The 17,450-nt window shown below is 45.1% G+C and overlaps 1 protein-coding gene across 1 annotated transcript; it reads left to right on the forward strand.

Moving 5' to 3' along the window:
* Window positions 1-971: 971 nt before the first annotated feature.
* Window positions 972-17,258, forward strand: LOC148821386 (hexokinase-2-like). Its single transcript, XM_088933370.1, has 11 exons — window positions 972-1,047; window positions 2,853-2,953; window positions 6,258-6,420; window positions 7,152-7,300; window positions 8,025-8,144; window positions 9,381-9,476; window positions 10,075-10,174; window positions 10,258-10,441; window positions 12,212-12,367; window positions 13,361-13,594; window positions 14,484-17,258. The coding sequence occupies exons 2-11, from the start codon at window positions 2,873-2,875 to the stop codon at window positions 14,668-14,670; spliced, it is 1,470 nt and encodes a 489-aa protein (XP_088789496.1). The 5' UTR covers window positions 972-1,047; window positions 2,853-2,872; the 3' UTR covers window positions 14,671-17,258.
* Window positions 17,259-17,450: the final 192 nt, after the last annotated feature.

Raw genomic sequence — 17,450 nt, forward strand, 5'->3', positions numbered from 1 at the left:
GAAAAAAGCCCACAGACAGGGGTTGCTCATTGCTGCTACCGAGGCACAGAACAGAAGCCATCGTCAGGGCCTTCTGCGTCATACGGTACCTGTAGCACTGATATTCCCAGCACCAGATTGCTCTGTGGTTGTATGTGGTCCGATATGGCTACCTGTTTATATATTTCACCCAGTAACGCATTTCTCACAGACTTTTTTTTAAAAAAGAGCATTTTTTCATACTGTTTTTTTTCAAAACTTTTTTCTAGCTGGATCTTATGGGATGAGTACTGTTAAAATACACATATTGAAATAGGTTTGCTTTTGATGGCGCCAGTTTAGTGCAGCGGTTCTCCCCTGTGTTGCCCAGACTGGAATGGTCATGACACTTGTGCCACTTTAGTCAAACGGTCATGCATTTCCAAAGTGCGCTCGCACATCCTTGTCTACAGCACGAAGTTAATGGCATGTATACTGTCCATGTGCTTTCATAGCAACGGAAGAACGGAAACGAATTCACATCGCTGTTGAATTTACATGGTGCATACTAGTATATATTTTTTATGAATGCATAAACATGGAAATTCGCGTGTGCAGCACATTTCATTAGTAGATCCCCAAGACTAGCGTGTAAGTATGTAATAGCTATGCAATGAGAGTTTCAGAAGATATTTAGATTGAAGGAAATGCACCCTAACATGATGTTCACAAAATTGTCTCTTAACAATTGCACACAGTCGTAATCATCGTTGCTGTACCGTGCCATCCATCAGTTTACTAAGAATCGTTCTTGGGCAACATCAGAATGTAATCAACATTTGTAAGAATGGATGACGGGAGTTTCGTAATTATGACAAAGCGAAAAGGCGGTTTAATCAAAGTTTTTTTAAGCAAAAGTCTCTTGTAAGTCTCCATACCTTAACAGTGCGTAATGTCTTCGGGGTGTGTCCGAATATTGCGGGGTATACTGTAGTAACAAGTGGAATGATTTTAATACCAGGAACTTGAACTTCAGACAGTCCCAGTCACCCAAGACATACAGAAGGAAAACGTTCCTGTGGTTTGAAGGTAAAACCGTATATTTTATGCCTTTTGGATAGTAATGTTTAGAAAGTCAGCTTAAACGGTTTTATTTTGTGTTTTGGGGGACTGGTAACATGTTTTAGGAGCACTTTTGAAGAAGCCCGTTAACGCTGAGCATTAGTTATTAGCTACTGTCCAGTTTTAATGCAATCCAAATTTAAGAAAAAAAGGTACAAGGACGTTACTGGTTAATCATCTAATATTACCCCAATTATTTTTTTCTGGCAAAACAGCACGCTTGCTTAAATTTAATGTTAAAGTTTTAACATTAAAGAAAAGCCGTGCAGGATACTGTGGTCCAACTTGTTTATTAATTGAGGTATTAAAAGGACTATTGCGTCTGGCGAAAAGTGTGATTCTTCTAGAAAATGTACCAGCTGCTTTTTAATAGTTTATTTTTCTGTTGTGATAAATCGGCCCATTGCGCACAGTTCACCGTATACTTTAATTCTGAAGCGCATATAGAGTGCTTCTCATTGCAGGTCGAGGAATACAGCGCGAGCACGTTTGTGAATCTGAAGCAGAGTAAACGTTGCACTCAATTAATCAGCGAGTCCTCTGTGGAAAGCATCCATACTATTTTTTTAGGAAAAAATACGGGATTACATATTTTGTAACGTCGGTTTGCATGGGTTGGTGAGAGAGATCGTTGCCCTTTAGTTCCTCCTTACTGTAATTCATATTTTAACACGGGGCATGATAGGGCTCAAAATATTTACTTGTTTAAGATATAAATACATATTACTTATTAAATATTAATATATTTAAGAGTGTAAAACCCACAGACCTGGGACCGAAGACTAGTGCCTATTTATTGCGTTGAAATAAAACAACATACAGTATTGGCCAAACACTACAAATACGTTTACTTTTCAAATTGCGACATGTTTTCGTCAAGGGCACGCAGGGGAAGAAAGAGCGTAATTCAAGGCACCGTGATGCTGTCTTCTTCACTACTTACCTACCGGCCACCATCACCTGTCATGCTCAGTGGGTGTCCTCTGATCTCACCAGGGTGCCGGGACGTGGGAAGAGTTCTTTTACAGTAAATTAACCTAGCTTTTATCAGTCTGCGTGATATAGGCCCTTGACTTTCGACTGTGGATGTCAAACTTGGTTCCTTTGGATGCCTGTGGTGAATGGCAGGTTGCAAAAACATTTCGAATTTGCTGACCCAGATCCTCACTCCTAACATTTCACATTTCAGATACTCATTATTGTTACTGTTACTCCTTTGGTGTAAGGGTGTTGCACAAGTTAGCAGAACGCATTGAAATGAATAACACAGTTAAGAGACAGGGTTTTTGTATCTGTCATTCAAGGTGTTATTTTTGATGTCCAGGACCTGATTGGTAGTGGTGTAGCTCGATGGCAGGACCGCGCAGGTGATAACAGTGTCTACAGTGCCAGGCAGAGAGAGAGGGACTGCGGGTCTATAGACTGAAATCAGGAAGAGCAGTTGTGAAGTTTACAGGTACTTAATCCCACCCCATGAGGCATAGGGGTGAGAGAGTGAGGACATGGGGGTAAGAGAGTGAGGGTGAGAGAGTAAGGACATGGGGGTGAGAGAGTGAGGTCATGGGGGGGAGAGAGTGAGGTCATGGGGGTAGGAGAGTGAGGACATGGGGGTGAGAGAGTGAGGGTGAGAGAGTGAGGTCATGGGGGTAGGAGAGTGAGGACGTTGGTGTAAGAGAATAATTAAACGGGTAGGAGAATGAGCAGGCACGACACAATCAGCCGGACACGTGAGGTCTATCCAGTCTAAATGCTGTGCTGTCCTTCTCTCCCAGACCCGTACACTCACCTCTCAATGAGCAGCACGGACAGCCATGGAGACACAGGCGCTGCCCCGGTGAAGATTCCCAGTCTCCGCCAGGACGTCCCGGCTCGCGTGAGACCCCCTTCCGCCTCCCTCAGTAAAGTGCAGGGCAGGGCAGCCCTGAGTCCAGCTCACAGAGCGCAGGGGGGAGAGGCAGAGCAGGGGCAGGTGTGAACTGAAAGAGCTGGAACAAGCTCTGAGAGTCATCCTGTTGCTCTGTCGTTCTGCACGATTTATTCACTTTAGACGTCATTCGTTACAGTAATAATGAGAACCAAAGGTATATAGTGCCTTTCTCTGTGTGCAAAACAGAACACAGTCAGGGTAGTGGCTGATATGCTGTTAAGAAAGGGATTCCTGTGTTTACTGTACAAAAGCCTGGACTAAATGCAACCCCTTCCCAACGCCCAAGACACCTTATAGCAGTTGAAGTACTGGAGTGAGATGCTTCAGCCACAGATGAGTGAGACAGAATGATCAGCCTCCCCATTAATGAGCTGGGCTGAGCAGGGCAGGCACATGCAGGAGCCCGCAGCCACCGAGCAGAGCCCTCTGGGGAGGAGAGCTGGCACTGAGACCTCTGGCAGCCAGGTACTGTATGTCTCGCAGCAGCGCTGTGATCCACTCCCTGCTCTCTGGAAACACGTTTCTGATTTCCACAAGATCAACCTGGGGAGTATATCTCCTTACTCACCTAGGAAACACCTACTGTATGTTTCCCAGGTGAGCACAGAAAGAAAATCTGCTCTTTTATCTCGATCGGATTTGAGCTAGACGTTTTCTGATTTGAGATTTCAGCATTGTTGTGGTAAATAAATGCTGAGAGCGAAGACAGTAGCTCCTGAGTGGACACCCACTGGTGACCACTGGTGAGTGGACTCGGGGGGGAAGTTCAGGCCAAATTTCACCAGCACTCTAATGAAAAAGATGGAAATTATTTTAGCCAGTTGCATTTATAAGAAAGGCTGGCTATGCTGAACTGACAGTATAGCTGCTACTGTAAACTCCCTGTTCAACAGGTTGAACAGCTGAAGCTGAAACAGAGTTTCAATTACAGACCTTTTCTGGCAACTAACTCACCTTAACAGCTGAGCTGCGCAGCCTGTTCTCCTGCAGGTCCCTGACAGCTCTTAGCAGTAATTAGTGGACTGCTGATACGTAAGGAATTGCTTTTTATTTATATTCAAACCCCTTTTTGCTATTTTTGTACTACAGGAAAAACGAGGTTAGTGCCATGATTTGATGTGTTGTACTGATATAAACACATTGATTATGATGTTTCCTGATGTACTTATATTGGTGTGCTTTAAAGATTTTTTTAGATTTAGTTTTATAAATAACAAATTATTTGTTGTAGTGAAGGGGATTTTTATTGTTTTTTTATTCAGTGTGAGCATACGATATCTCATGGAATATATAACTGTATGGAGCTCAGATACAGTATATATAGAGTAGTGTAGAAAGGGACCGTTTCGGATTCTGGGTTTATCTGTCCTAGGATGTGCTTTATGACGGGTTGATCAGGAAACTATAATCACTTGTGTGAGAGCGCCACCTGCTGGACAAGCGTGGTCTATCCAGGACAGGTTTAACTGCTTTGTTCTGAAAACCACTACAGCTAGAGGGGATCGTTTTCAGTTGTTCTGTAGTTTCAGTTCTTTGGTCAGCCTGTGGGGCAGTGTGTTCGTGCTTTCTTATGCCTGTTAAAACGTTCTGAAAACAAAGAGAAGAAGGGGGCAGAAAGAAGGTGAAGTACAGTTTAAAAACGAGGTGACCTTTGCAGGCACTCTCTGTACCCTCACAATGCAGCCACAGCACAGTGCAAGAGATAAATCATGGGTAAGTATTAAGACAGGCAAGATGATAAGAAAGATTACAAACAGAAACACTGGATAATAATAATAATAATAATAATGATAATAATAATAATAATCCTTACCAAAATGATTTGGAATGTAAGACTTAAATATAAATGGCATCATTAAATTAATATAAAGGGCTCACTGACAGGTACTGTAAAGGAGTGAAGATGTGTCTCTGATGCACTTCCCACTGCTGACAACAATCTTCCCTTCCAATTTGCAAGAAAGTAATTAATAGTATCCAAAAGTTTGTTTAAAAATGACTTTTAGTACAACTGTATACACGACATCCATGAATAAAGGCCTGTAACTGTTTTTAAACTGTTTTCAGCTGTTTTTTTGTTGTTCGGCTGACACACGATAACAATACTGCACAGCCTGGCTAAGAAGAAGCTGTCATTGGGGTATAATGTGGTGTTTGTGAGGCAGAAGCACAGGTTAGTTTTCTAAACTTCATTCCTGTGCCTGATGCCTGTGTCGCTGCCGAAAGAGCTGAGGTCATGTTTCTAGACCATTCTGACCACATGAGAGCTGCACACACTGGTGCTGTATCTCTGTTCCGCTGCTGTGGTTGGGGCTGTGACTGGGCACAGAAGGGCACTGAGAATCTGACATCATGTGAATCTCAGTTCATGTGCTAAGACTCAGAAACATGAAAGCATATTGTAGCAATAAACAGCCGTAGGAGAAGTGCAAGTCACAGACTCTGTGAGTAGCTTTGTGGTGTTATGTGGTTGTGTCTGGGGCTTGTGGTGTTGAAGGGGTTGGGTAGCTGTGTGGAGCAGTGGTCAGGGCTCTGCATTAGTCTCGGGAAGGTGAGATGCTGCTGCATGATAATATATAGATGGATGATGATTTTTGTTACTTTGGATAAAAGCCTCAGCCAGATAAATTGTTAATAATTAAGATGGCTGGTGGGGGAGATTTAAAGACACCTGAAATGATTAATTCTTTGTGTTTGAAAGAAAAGTCAGCAGAAACATTATGCAATTCTTAACAAGGAGGCACTAGCCTACCGAAAAATTCTTGTAACTTTAGAAAAAAAATTACAAGTTTCTGTGCGTGCAAGGGAGCTACCCTGTCAAACTGCACAGCAGTGTTTCTGAATATGACTTTGGTGTGAGAACACTCTGTGGAGTGCGATTAAAAGAATCCCAACTCACTTTCACCTCCTCTCCACTAAGTTGGACAAATCTGCTTCTCCAGCACGTGTGCTCTAAAGTACAGGGAAGAATAGAATTTCGTTTTCCTAGTTTGAGCGCAGCTTTGTCTTGTTTCTTCAGCTTCTTTTGAAGGTTGATAAGATCCTGACTTTGTACCGAAAATCTTTGCTGCTGCATCACTTCTTCAGATCCTAACAATCCAGCCTTCAGTCTGAAGACTGTCAGAGTCGCTTCTGTGAAATGATAGCCTCGGTAGAGATCACGGAGAGTCGAGCCAGTCTGGTTCTCCTGTATCGCAGATGTTGTCCTGCTATACTGGACGCTTGTCCTGATCCAGACTGTCCCCTTCAGGTCGAGGAATGGCTGCAGCCCTTCAGACTCTCCTGGGAGAAGCTGCGGGACATCTCCAGCCGGCTGCTCAGGGACATGGAGAAGGGCCTGGACAAGCACAGCCACCGCGGAGCCCCGGTCAAGATGCTGCCCACATTCGTGAGGTCCACTCCAGACGGAACAGGTGCATAGAGATACAGCCGGGGTTTCAGCTGGGACAGCAATGACTCGGGGGGTTTGGAGGTTTTATCTGGAGATGGCGATGGGCGGCTATGATGTGCTTCAGTCGTTGAATGTGCTCTCTCATAGCGCAGGGCCCGGCTCACAGGCCTGAGCGACTGAGCGTGGTTCTTCATGAACCAAATTTCACAAATAAATGAAAGCCGAGGTTTCTTCTCTTGGAGCTACTAACTTCTTCTACTGACTAGCTCCAAAACTCTTTTTTTTCAACTGAAAAGTCTTGCACGGATGAAGTCTCTCTCTGATACTGTTCCAACAGCCAGTTTCTCACCGAGACTCAAAAAACACATGCTCCTCTGTCAGTTGCTTCCTTCTGCTCCACTCTTCTGCACAAAGAGAATCTTCCTTTGCTCATCCCGGAGAGCAAAAAAAAAAAAGGTTTGGCCATGTTGGACGTCTCCACTTCCTCGTTTTGTCTGTCACCTGACCAGTTGTCTTCCATCGATTGCTCAGGTGACTGAGGATGGCAGGTCATTCCCAACTGCCTTCTGGGGAATGTGGTTTTAGACAAGAACCTCCACCCTGAGGTCCTCCTGCATGGGTGCTCAATGAACATGGGACAGCAATTAGCATTGACAGCCAGGGTTTCACACATTCACAGGGCTAACAGTCCTGACCTCCATGAGTTTGTGTGCACGCCCTCACTGACCCAGCGGGCCTTTCCTGTTTCCACAGAGTCGGGTGACTTCCTCGCACTGGATCTGGGAGGGACCAACTTCCGAGTGCTGCACGTCCGAGTGGAGGAGACCATGAGGAAAGTGGTGAAGATGGAAAGCCAGACGTGTCCTGTACCTCAGGAGATCATGCTGGGCACAGGCACACAGGTCAGTTGTCTTCAGCAAAGGGTCCCCTGTGTGCTGTGACTCCAGGTCTGGAGCAGGCTCTGCGTCTGGCTGTGCAAAACCGTGGTGTTGTACAGAGGGCAGAATGAAAGCTGGAGCCCTCTCTCCAGCAGCAGGAGGCAGTCTTCTTCAGCGCCTGTCCTGAAATCCACTGGAATTTCACCCTCGTCCACTCTCGCATATAACCAGTCACAGCAGCGCAGCAGACATTCCCAGTGCTGTGTTGTCTTTCTTTATTTCTTTCTAGCTGCTTAACCCATTTAAAGGGGAACTGCAACGCTATTTTCATATTTTGGGGGTTAGAAAGAATCAGCATTGATAAGCGCATTTCAAACCGCAGTAACAATAAAATGTGCACAGTAATGTGTAAAACCTCCAATTTTCAGGACCAAATAGACTAAATTTCCAGGTTTGCGCAGCGCATTGTTCTGTAATTCAGAGCGAGGCGACATAACTTCCAGTGACGTATGCGGAGCTATGATGTTGTAAACAAGCGGGCTTGTAAAACCCATCTCTTTTAATCCAATAGAAAATATTGCTTTCAATTTCAAGATGGTTTTTTCATCTTCCAGCAGGGTAACACACTAAACACATTCCTCCACACACACATCTCTCCCGGATCAGTGTTGTTTTGTTGCTGTAAGCTGTATTTCCGCTATGGAGGCCTGACAGAGCTGCCCTGTGTTTCTCGAACGGAACCGCGCAGCTGTTCGACCACATCGCGGCCTGCCTGGCGGACTTCCTCGAGTCTCAGGGCATCAAGCACCGGGTCCTGCCACTGGGCTTCACCTTCTCCTTCCCCTGCAAGCAGAAAGGAATCGACAAGGTGGGTCCCTCCGAAGCACAGCGGCAGCAGCCTCTACAGACAGCAGGCAGCAGTGGAGGACGAGCCCTTTGACCGGAAAAGTTTGGTTTTAAGCTGGATGGTCAAACATCAATATTATGGCCAGCAGCCATATCACCCTGCAACTCACCACTGGCAGCCCACTGGAGGTGTGAACCCGGTCAGTACCTGGATGGGAGACTCCTGGGAAAAACTAAGGTTGCTGCTGGAAGAGGTGTTAGTGGAGCCAGCAGGGGGCGCTCACCATGCGGTCTATGTGGGTCCTAATGCTCCACTATAGTGACGGGGACACTGTACTGTAAACAGGTGCTGTTCCTTCAGATGAGACGTAAAACCGAGGTCCTGACTCTCTGTGGTCATTAAAAATCCCCGGGTGTTTCTTGAAAAGAGCAGGGGTGAGACCCTGGTGTTCTGGCAAAACTTCCTATTGGCCCTTACCAGTCATGGCCTCCTAATAAACCCCCTTCTCTGAAGTGGCTTCATTACTCTGCTCTCCTCCCCGCTAATAGCTGATGTGTGGGGAGCGTTCTGGCGCACTATGGCTGCCGTCATATCATCCAGGTGGGGCTGCACACTGGTGGTGATGGAGGAGATCACCATTACCTGTAAAGCGCTTTGAGTGGAGTGTCCAGAAAACCGCTGTATAAACAATTAATAATTATTATAATGCATGTGACCAGTGTATAATAAGCTTAATTAAGAAAATATTTTCAGACACTTTTTAATACAAACTTGTGCATTTGTAGGTATTGCATTGTAGTCTGAAATATGTTTCTGCTTTCTTGACTTTATATTGCTCCCCTGTGTGCGTTCTGATTACCTGCTGTTGTAGACAGTTTTATGAGGAATTTTTAATAAGGATTTAAAGATGAAACTAGCTCGTACGTGGAAAGATATTAATACATAGGGCTAAATTACACTGTTGCTAAATTGAAGATTATTATGATATATTTAAATATTCCTTTTTTTAAATTTTGTTTTTGAACAGTTAGCCTTGCATTCAAAAGTGTTTTTTATCGGTTAAATAAGGCTTGTGGGTGTCTAGAATGAGCCCTGCTGTTGATGTTTGATACCCTCGTTTCTTTCAAGAAGCAGCTGGATGAGAACCTCTGATCTGGAACCAAATGATCTAGATGAGCTGAGCGGCTCCTCTCATCTCTGACCTGTCCTGTGTCCTCAAACAGCCTCTCACAGGTCTCTCTCCCTCTGCTGTTGCAGAGTTATTTGATTTGCTGGACCAAGGGCTTCAAATGCTCGGGAGTAGAGGGACAGGATGTGGCCAAACTGCTCAAAGACGCCATCCACAGGCGGGGGGTGAGTGAGAGGATCTCGGGCTGCTCCGAGCTGCTCCGAGCTGCTCCGAGCTACGAGCTGTATCTGACTTCCTGTGTCTTAGACGACAGGGACGATGGCATATTTTATTTCTGACATAAAATTGGAGAGCTTGGAAGCTTCCTCTGTACAACATTTGCTGACTTTGAAGTCTGCACATGTAGCAGGAGACCGTTAAGGTACCAAAACAAGATGCTGTATTTGTTTTTTAACTTAAATATAATTGTCTTAAGTCTCTTTGGAGTGTGAAAGCACAGCTCTGTCTTTTGGCCGTCCAGGTGAAAATGCATGAGCCTTGCTGAGCCCCCCTGTGGCTGTGCTTGCTCTCACTGGGCACTCACATGACCTGCCTCTAGGCTCACTGGGCCAGACAGGAGAAGGAGCCCACTGTGTTGGGCCAGGCCACCGCAGGGAAGAAAGACCGCTTGAGCTGGATGTGTCTCAGAGTCCTGTCCCCTTCATGCTGATTGGAATGGGATTTGCCACCAGCTGCTGTTCTGTTTCACGGGGGGTTACAGTGGGACAACGAGGGCAGGCGTGGGGGTGGCCTCTGCTTTTCAGCTGTCTGCTCTCCCGCCAGGATTATGACATCGGTTCGGTGGCCATGGTCAACGACACGGTGGGGACGATGATGAGCTGCGGGTACAGAGACCAGAGCTGCGAGATCGGCATGATCGTCGGTGAGACGCGGCGAAGCGAGATTCCCGCCGCAGCGAGGCAGAGCTGGATCACACTGGGTAAAGCGTTTCTGCCGCTGTTGCAGGAACCGGGACGAACGCGTGCTACATGGAGGACATGAAGAACGTGAAGAGGGTGGAGGGAGAGGATGGCCGCATGTGCATAAATATGGAGTGGGGTGGCTTCGGGGACGACGGGTCTCTGAGCGACATCCAGACAGAATTTGACCTGGAGGTGGATCGCCGCTCCCTCAATCCTGGTCAGCACATGTGGGTGCCACCGAATTTCTTTCTTTTTTTAAAAACTTTTTATCTTGTGATGAAAGGGTTTACAAATAGAACATAACCAGAAAAACAGCATAAACATTTGCCTTCATCTTACATTTTTGTTACATTGTATACATGAAATGAACTGTTTACACAACGCCAGCAGGTATGGAGGGCTATACAAAAAAAAAATTTTATAAGAAACACAACCAACAATAAAAAAGTACCCACATAGATATCACTGCACATCTTCTCGTAAACTAGAATCAGGTCCCTGTAGGGAGATACATTTTAATCCATGTTTCCCAGTATTTGCTCAACCTCTCTGCCTGCAATCTGAGAGAAAAACATATTTTTTCCATTATATAGATCTCATTCACAACATTAACCCATTGTTCATGTGTTGGAGGTTCTTTTATAAGCCATATTCATGTAATTGCTTTTTTACTAGCTGCTTGAAGAATCCCTAGTATATATCTATCCTTTACTTCAATATCATCAAAGTCAACATTGCCCAAGTATATAACAGGAAATTCAAATGGTATATTCACATTTACTAAATTATTAAGAGTTATATGTATAGATTTCCAGTATTGGTGTATTTTTGGGCATGACCAAAATATGTGTGAATGAGTTGCATCTTGCTCCACATAATCTCCCACCAAATTTCTTTCTAACGGTTTCCTCAAGGGCCAGATTCCAGCGGGTCTTATTGGTCTCATGGAGCCCTGAAGTTAAAAGATGAAACAGGATAACAGATCCACAATACAAAGGCTGTGACTCTAGCTGTATGACATAAATGTTTGAAACAGACTGAACTGCAGTGCAATTAGTTGCCCTGTGTCTGCAGTGTCATTTTTGTGTGAGTGACCCTGTGTGTCTGCAGTGTTGTTCCTGTGAGTGTCAGTGACTCTGTGTGTCTGCAGTGTTGTTCCTGTGAGTGTCAGTGACCCTGTGTGTCTGCAGTGTTGTTCCTGTGAGTGTCAGTGACTCTGTGTGTCTGCAGTGTTGTTCCTGTGAGTGTCAGTGACTCTGTGTGTCTGCAGTGTTGTTCCTGTGAGTGTCAGTGACCCTGTGTGTCTGCAGTGTTGTTCCTGTGAGTGTCAGTGACTCTGTGTGTCTGCAGTGTTGTTCCTGTGAGTGTCAGTGACTCTGTGTGTCTGCAGTGTTGTTCCTGTGAGTGTCAGTGACTCTGTGTGTCTGCAGTGTTGTTCCTGTGAGTGTCAGTGACCCTGTGTGTCTGCAGTGTTGTTCCTGTGAGTGTCAGTGACTCTGTGTGTCTGCAGTGTTGTTCCTGTGAGTGTCAGTGACCCTGTGTGTCTGCAGTGTTGTTCCTGTGAGTGTCAAAGACTCTGTGTGTCTGCAGTGTTGTTCCTGTGAGTGTCAAAGACTCTGTGTGTCTGCAGTGTTGTTCCTGTGTCAGTGACCCTGTGTGTCTGCAGTGTTGTTCCTGTGAGTGTCAGTGACCCTGTGTGTCTGCAGTGTTGTTCCTGTGAGTGTCAGTGACTCTGTGTGTCTGCAGTGTTGTTCCTGTGAGTGTCAGTGACCCTGTGTGTCTGCAGTGTTGTTCCTGTGAGTGTCAGTGACCCTGTGTGTCTGCAGTGTTGTTCCTGTGAGTGTCAGTGACCCTGTGTGTCTGCAGTGTTGTTCCTGTGAGTGTCAGTGACTCTGTGTGTCTGCAGTGTTGTTCCTGTGAGTGTCAGTGACTCTGTGTGTCTGCAGTGTTGTTCCTGTGAGGGTCAGTGACTGTGCTGCTGTGTTTGACTCGAGCAGGTTTGAAAAGATGATCAGTGGGATGTACCTTGGAGAGCTGGCCCGACTGGTTCTGATCAGACTGGCCCAGGAGAAGCTGCTGTTCGGGGGAGAGATGTCTGAGGCCCTGCTCACTCCAGGCAAATTTGAAACGAAGCACATTTCTGAAATTGAGGAGTATGTGTGAAAGAAGCCCACTTACCTACACAGAACTGTAAACACTAGGCCTTGAGCAAGGACAAAAACGGTACTACAAATGTGACCTGCTCTTCCACACTCTATTTGCTATTTATTTGATTGACAACACTAAAGAAGATTTGAATCGAGCCAGAGTTAATCTTATCCATTCATTTTATCCATTGATTTGAATAAATGATATCCATTAATTTTATCCATTAATTTTATAAATGTTCTGCCTTACAGAGTCAGAACATTTGCGAAAATGTATTTTTCAGAGTTAAAAGCGGAATAATAGGAATTCAAATTAAAGAAACTGGTTGTTAGAGAATTGCTCTCTCACAAACAAATGTAGAAAGATGAGCAGTATACAAATCTTGGCTCTCGTCTGTTCAGTTATTGAAACATTCAGATCATTCCATATGTATATCGCAGTGTATGAAAGATCTCATTCATATCTCTGCAGACAGCGGGAAGAGCAGCAAGTACAGACTGGCTCCTCAAGTCCTTTTACCTTTAAATGATACAACATGTCTGCAAGACCACACACAGAACCCACAGTTCCTAAGCGCTGTCCCACATTTATCACCAAGTTTCCAGTTCGATTCAGACAATTCCACAACTCTGCAGAGCAAAACGAGTTTAAAACTTGTTTTTGTTATCTTGGAAGGTACTGTAGCTGCATGAAATGAATGTTATGAGAGACACTGTGCGACCTTACTACAGCATGTAGTATTATAATGTTTTCCATGTTAGACTTGACACTGTTTTTGTCCTGTGCTCAGTGCTCTTGTCTCTTGCTGGCTGTGCACGTTTTTAATTTTTTCAGTTGTTAGCAAAAAACGGGATGAGGATATTTTGGTCCAAAATAACATTTTTTCTTGGCTGTGAAAAGGTGTGTCAGTGAGTTGTGACGGTTAGCGAGCTTTTAAACACTGGGGCCGGAGGCCTGGCCTGATGACGCCTCTTGTGCCCCTCTGCTGTGTGTGCTAGGGACGGCAAGGGGCTGACTCGGGCCAGAGAGATCCTGGAAGACCTGGGGCTGCGTCCCACCGAGGAGGACTGTGGGATTGTGCGGCACGTGTGCAGCACTGTGTCCACGCGCTCCGCCCACCTCTGCGCCGCAGCCCTGGCAACCGTCGCCAACCGGATCCGTAGCAACCGCGGCCTGGACCATCTCCGCACCACGGTGGGGGTGGATGGCACCGTCTACAAAAAACACCCCAAGTAAGACTGTGAGGCAAGAGCCGATTTAACGTGAGGCATTATTAGAAGGGGCAGCTCAAGTGGAAGCTGTGGGGCAACCAGATTGTTCTGCTTTGGACTTTGTCTTGTGAGTTCTTAGTGAGTTAACGTTGGTAAGTAGGGTGTTGGAGCTGTGGCTGTGCTTAAGGTTAGAATTATTATTACATTCTAAGATCTGTGGAAACAATGTGACTTGCATGTGTTTGAACAGTAGCCAAAGATCTCTTCCATCGTGCCAAGCCTCTTGTGTTGCTTCGATAAGGCACTGTGAGACCTGGTCTTTTGCATAATTCTGCAGCTGTCAGGAGTGAAAGTTAATAAAAACTGGTGTTTATTGTTCTGATCAGTAATGTAGTTCATCACATTCCCTCAAATCATGCAGTAACGTTTCAATGTGTAAAAAGCTCTTTCTTACGTTTATTCTTTCAAAACCTGAAAGTCAACAAACAGCACTTCAGCAGTACATTGACTTGGAAATGTGTCCCCAGACTTTAGGAACTGCCACATATCACCATCTGCATTACGTAAATGTTTGCAAAATGACTGTCCTTGACACAGACGTGACCGGACACAACACCAGGCACAACACCAAGCAGACACGAACACCTCATTATCTGGCAGCTCGGCCTTGTGCATGAAGCTGCAGGTACAGATACAGAAGACTGTTGTTAACCCCAGGGCTGTAGAAATATCGGGGGGGACAGCACATTTTCTGACATCAAATGAGAGGATAGATGTGTGCTGTACATGCCGTATTGTCCGTGTGCAGCACACCGGAGCTAGGCAGCGGCTCTGGCCGCGCGGAGTCACCGCGTGACTGGGGATTTGCGTCCAGCCCCGGAGCTGACGGCCGTGCCCCTGCCGCCCGCAGGTTCAGCGAGCGCCTGCAGCAGGCCGTGCGGACTCTGGCCCCGCAGTGCCAGGTCTCCTTCCTGCTCTCGGAGGACGGCAGCGGCAAGGGAGCCGCCATGGTGACCGCGGTGGCCCAGCGCCTGGCCGGCCAGTCGCGGCTGCTGGACGACAGCGAGGAGGACACCGCGGCGGAGGGGCGGTGCTGACCGCCGTCCCGGGACGCCTTCCTCCGCCCGGAGACCAGGAATGGGGGGCGTCCCAGTCGCACCTCGAGCACGTGGTGGGAACATCGCTTGAGAAGCTGGAACTCTTGTCTTCATGTCTTCAGATAACGAACAGAATTAATATCCCCCCCTTCCCTCCCCTTCCCAGTTGCGTGGGTACAGTCCTTTTTGGGGTACATCGATCTTTTCTTTTCTGTAGTCATTAAACTGTTCTACCCCCTCGATATTTATTGACACCCGCGCGTAATATTCTGTGGCGATCTCTCAGGTCACGCCCGCCGGTGACACTCCTGCTACGTGGGCCGGCCCTGTGCGCTGCTGCAGGGAGCTCTTAGGCTTGAGCCATGCGAGCGAGAGGAAACGATCGCTCTGATCTCTCTTCCTTCAGGCATGGAACATGCAGACCAGTAAGTAATACTGGGCAAGGGCTATCTGAAGCAAAAACTCAGCTAGCTGGCCTATAGTGACCAGCCTCCTGTTATGGCTTTGTGAAGAAACAGTGAAACCTGGTCATTTGTTTTAAATAATTCAGTGAACGGCTTCTTTGACCATCGATAATAAGACTGGGGTTATCGCACTAGATCTTCCAGTTTGCCAGTGGTGGAGTTGGTGTTGAAGATACACGTAATGCTAAAAACAGTATTTTGAACACGGACGTGGGATTTAAGAATCCTTTGACTCCCTGTCCTTCTAGCACCCCGACCGGACTGGAGCGCGGAACAATATTCTTTTACAGAGTCCTGGGATTTAAGACAAGGCACATGTTGCTGTAGTTTTCATATCCAAGCCACACTTGTCCGTCCCAGGGATTGTCCCCCCAGCCATTCTTGTCCCTGCTCACACAGCTGGGTGGACCGGAGCCCCTGGGACACAGGGCCTCACTCGAGGTACAACAGCAGAGTCTACAGCTGGGACTCGAACCCGCAACCCACCAGTCATGAGACCAGAGACGTCTAGTTAACTATGTCACCCTAAACACCCTCCATTTGCTGAAGAGTTTGAAAATTAACCATTTGTAGGTCTGTTGTCTTCTCGCAGTACAACATACAGTAATCACCTGCAGAGAACTGAATTTTGTCTAAGAAAATGAGAGCAGTGCATTCAGAATTTATACCGAGAGATTGTTCATTGGAAAATAATGGCACTTGAAACAGATTTCTCCAATGTCCGGAGCTGTGTTTTGAATTCAGGCTTTAGATCTAACTGAAGGAACGTGAGATTGCAAAGTCAGGCTCAAAAATTAATACGTTTTTTTATAATTAAATTGACAATGTGTTAAAAACAAATTATGCTTAGTGATACTTGGTTTCACATCTGAGGATAATTTGTAATGCAAAATGATAGGCAGTACATACATGATGTATGTGTAACAGTACTGCATATTCTCTACATGTATTCATTATAAGTACTTAACGCGTTGATTGAAATAAGCAATCTGTGAGACATCTCCCTAGTGCGAAGTACTGAATTGTATGAATCAGACTGCTGCACAGCCATAATAATATAATCTCAGAGTCAGCCAGCATGGGAGAGGTTCGGTTTCCTGGTAGAAAATATTCCTTGATTTTTTCCCCTCTCTGTTCTGAGCAGGCCATTCGTTATTTTGTGTAATTCTCCAATATGACATTCCTGTTCCAAAAGGCGCAAGACGATCTTGTTTGTAAATTTAAATTTAAGTTTAATTCAGTTTGTAAAAGCTGTATCCGAATCGTCATTTTAAAGGTGGCTCTGACCTTGGTGGAGGACAGAGATAATGGATTTCCAGGGCCAGAGTTTTGCAGGCTTTATGAGCTGAGCTAGAACTGGAACAGACAGAGACGACTTGACTAGTCATCAGACTGGGTTCATCCAAGCACCTGAGAGATGAATGATGTCACTGACATCATCGTGGTCTTGAATAGCTTTAAATTAATTTAAACAAATGCATCAAATTTATGGTAATAAAACAGTTATACATACCTAAATATTGTATGCTGTCAATATACTGTAAAAGGGGGCAAAGTTGTTTCTAATGCTGAAACACGTATTGAAAAGCACAGTGTTTAAATATTGCAGTTTTTAATATAGAATACTGGTTGCGCCGTGTGAAAAATCCTATTTTGACACGTTATGGAATAAATCTTACTGGCATCGACTTTGAATACCTTCCAAAATCTGAGTGCAGGTGAGATTTTTTTTAAACTCCTTATTTTCAATAGACATCATTTAAAACGTAAGAATTTGTCTGTAACAAGTAATAAGATAATATTTGAAAATCGGACTGTGGACAAGCAGGAGGAAATGTATGAGAAGCGACTTCATTGCTCTGCTTGAGTTTGTTTCAGAACTACGTAAGCTTAGCTTAGTTCTGCTTTTAAGCAACATAAAAACAGTTTTAGCTATTACACGCCAAATCATGCAAGTGCTGCACAACGTTCTTCTGAAATAATGCGTTGAAATTATATTTCTGTATTTAAGTACAGTATAGTTTAAAGTATTACATTTTGATAAGTTTATAATACAATGTTTTGTTTCTTATTTATGGCTGACTGTGTTCATTGTGCTGGTGCTCCAATGGAATTTAAATAAAACCTGCAACAAAATAAATCTGAAAAATAAAAGTTGTACTTTATTCTCTATGCATTGTTTTGAAAGCAAAAAATCTGAAAGCTTGAAAACACCAAAGGAAAAAAGGTCCACACACTCAAGTACGTTTATTCCTTTGCACCTTATGCTCTGGATTTTTGTGTGGTTGTCATTAGCAATGAGCCCGAATAAGTGAA

The sequence above is a fragment of the Atractosteus spatula genome, chromosome 14 (assembly GCF_055471065.1).
Source record: "Atractosteus spatula isolate fAtrSpa1 chromosome 14, fAtrSpa1.hap1, whole genome shotgun sequence".
Taxonomy (NCBI): domain Eukaryota; kingdom Metazoa; phylum Chordata; class Actinopteri; order Semionotiformes; family Lepisosteidae; genus Atractosteus; species Atractosteus spatula.

Coding starts and splice junctions, on each gene's coding strand:
- LOC148821386 (XM_088933370.1), top strand. CDS start 2,873: ATGAGCAGCACGGACAGCCATGGAGACACAGGCGCTGCCCCGGTGAAG. Junction 6,421..7,151: donor GTCCACTCCAGACGGAACAG/GTGCATAGAGAT, acceptor CTGTTTCCACAG/AGTCGGGTGACTTCCTCGCA. Junction 8,145..9,380: donor AGCAGAAAGGAATCGACAAG/GTGGGTCCCTCC, acceptor CTGCTGTTGCAG/AGTTATTTGATTTGCTGGAC.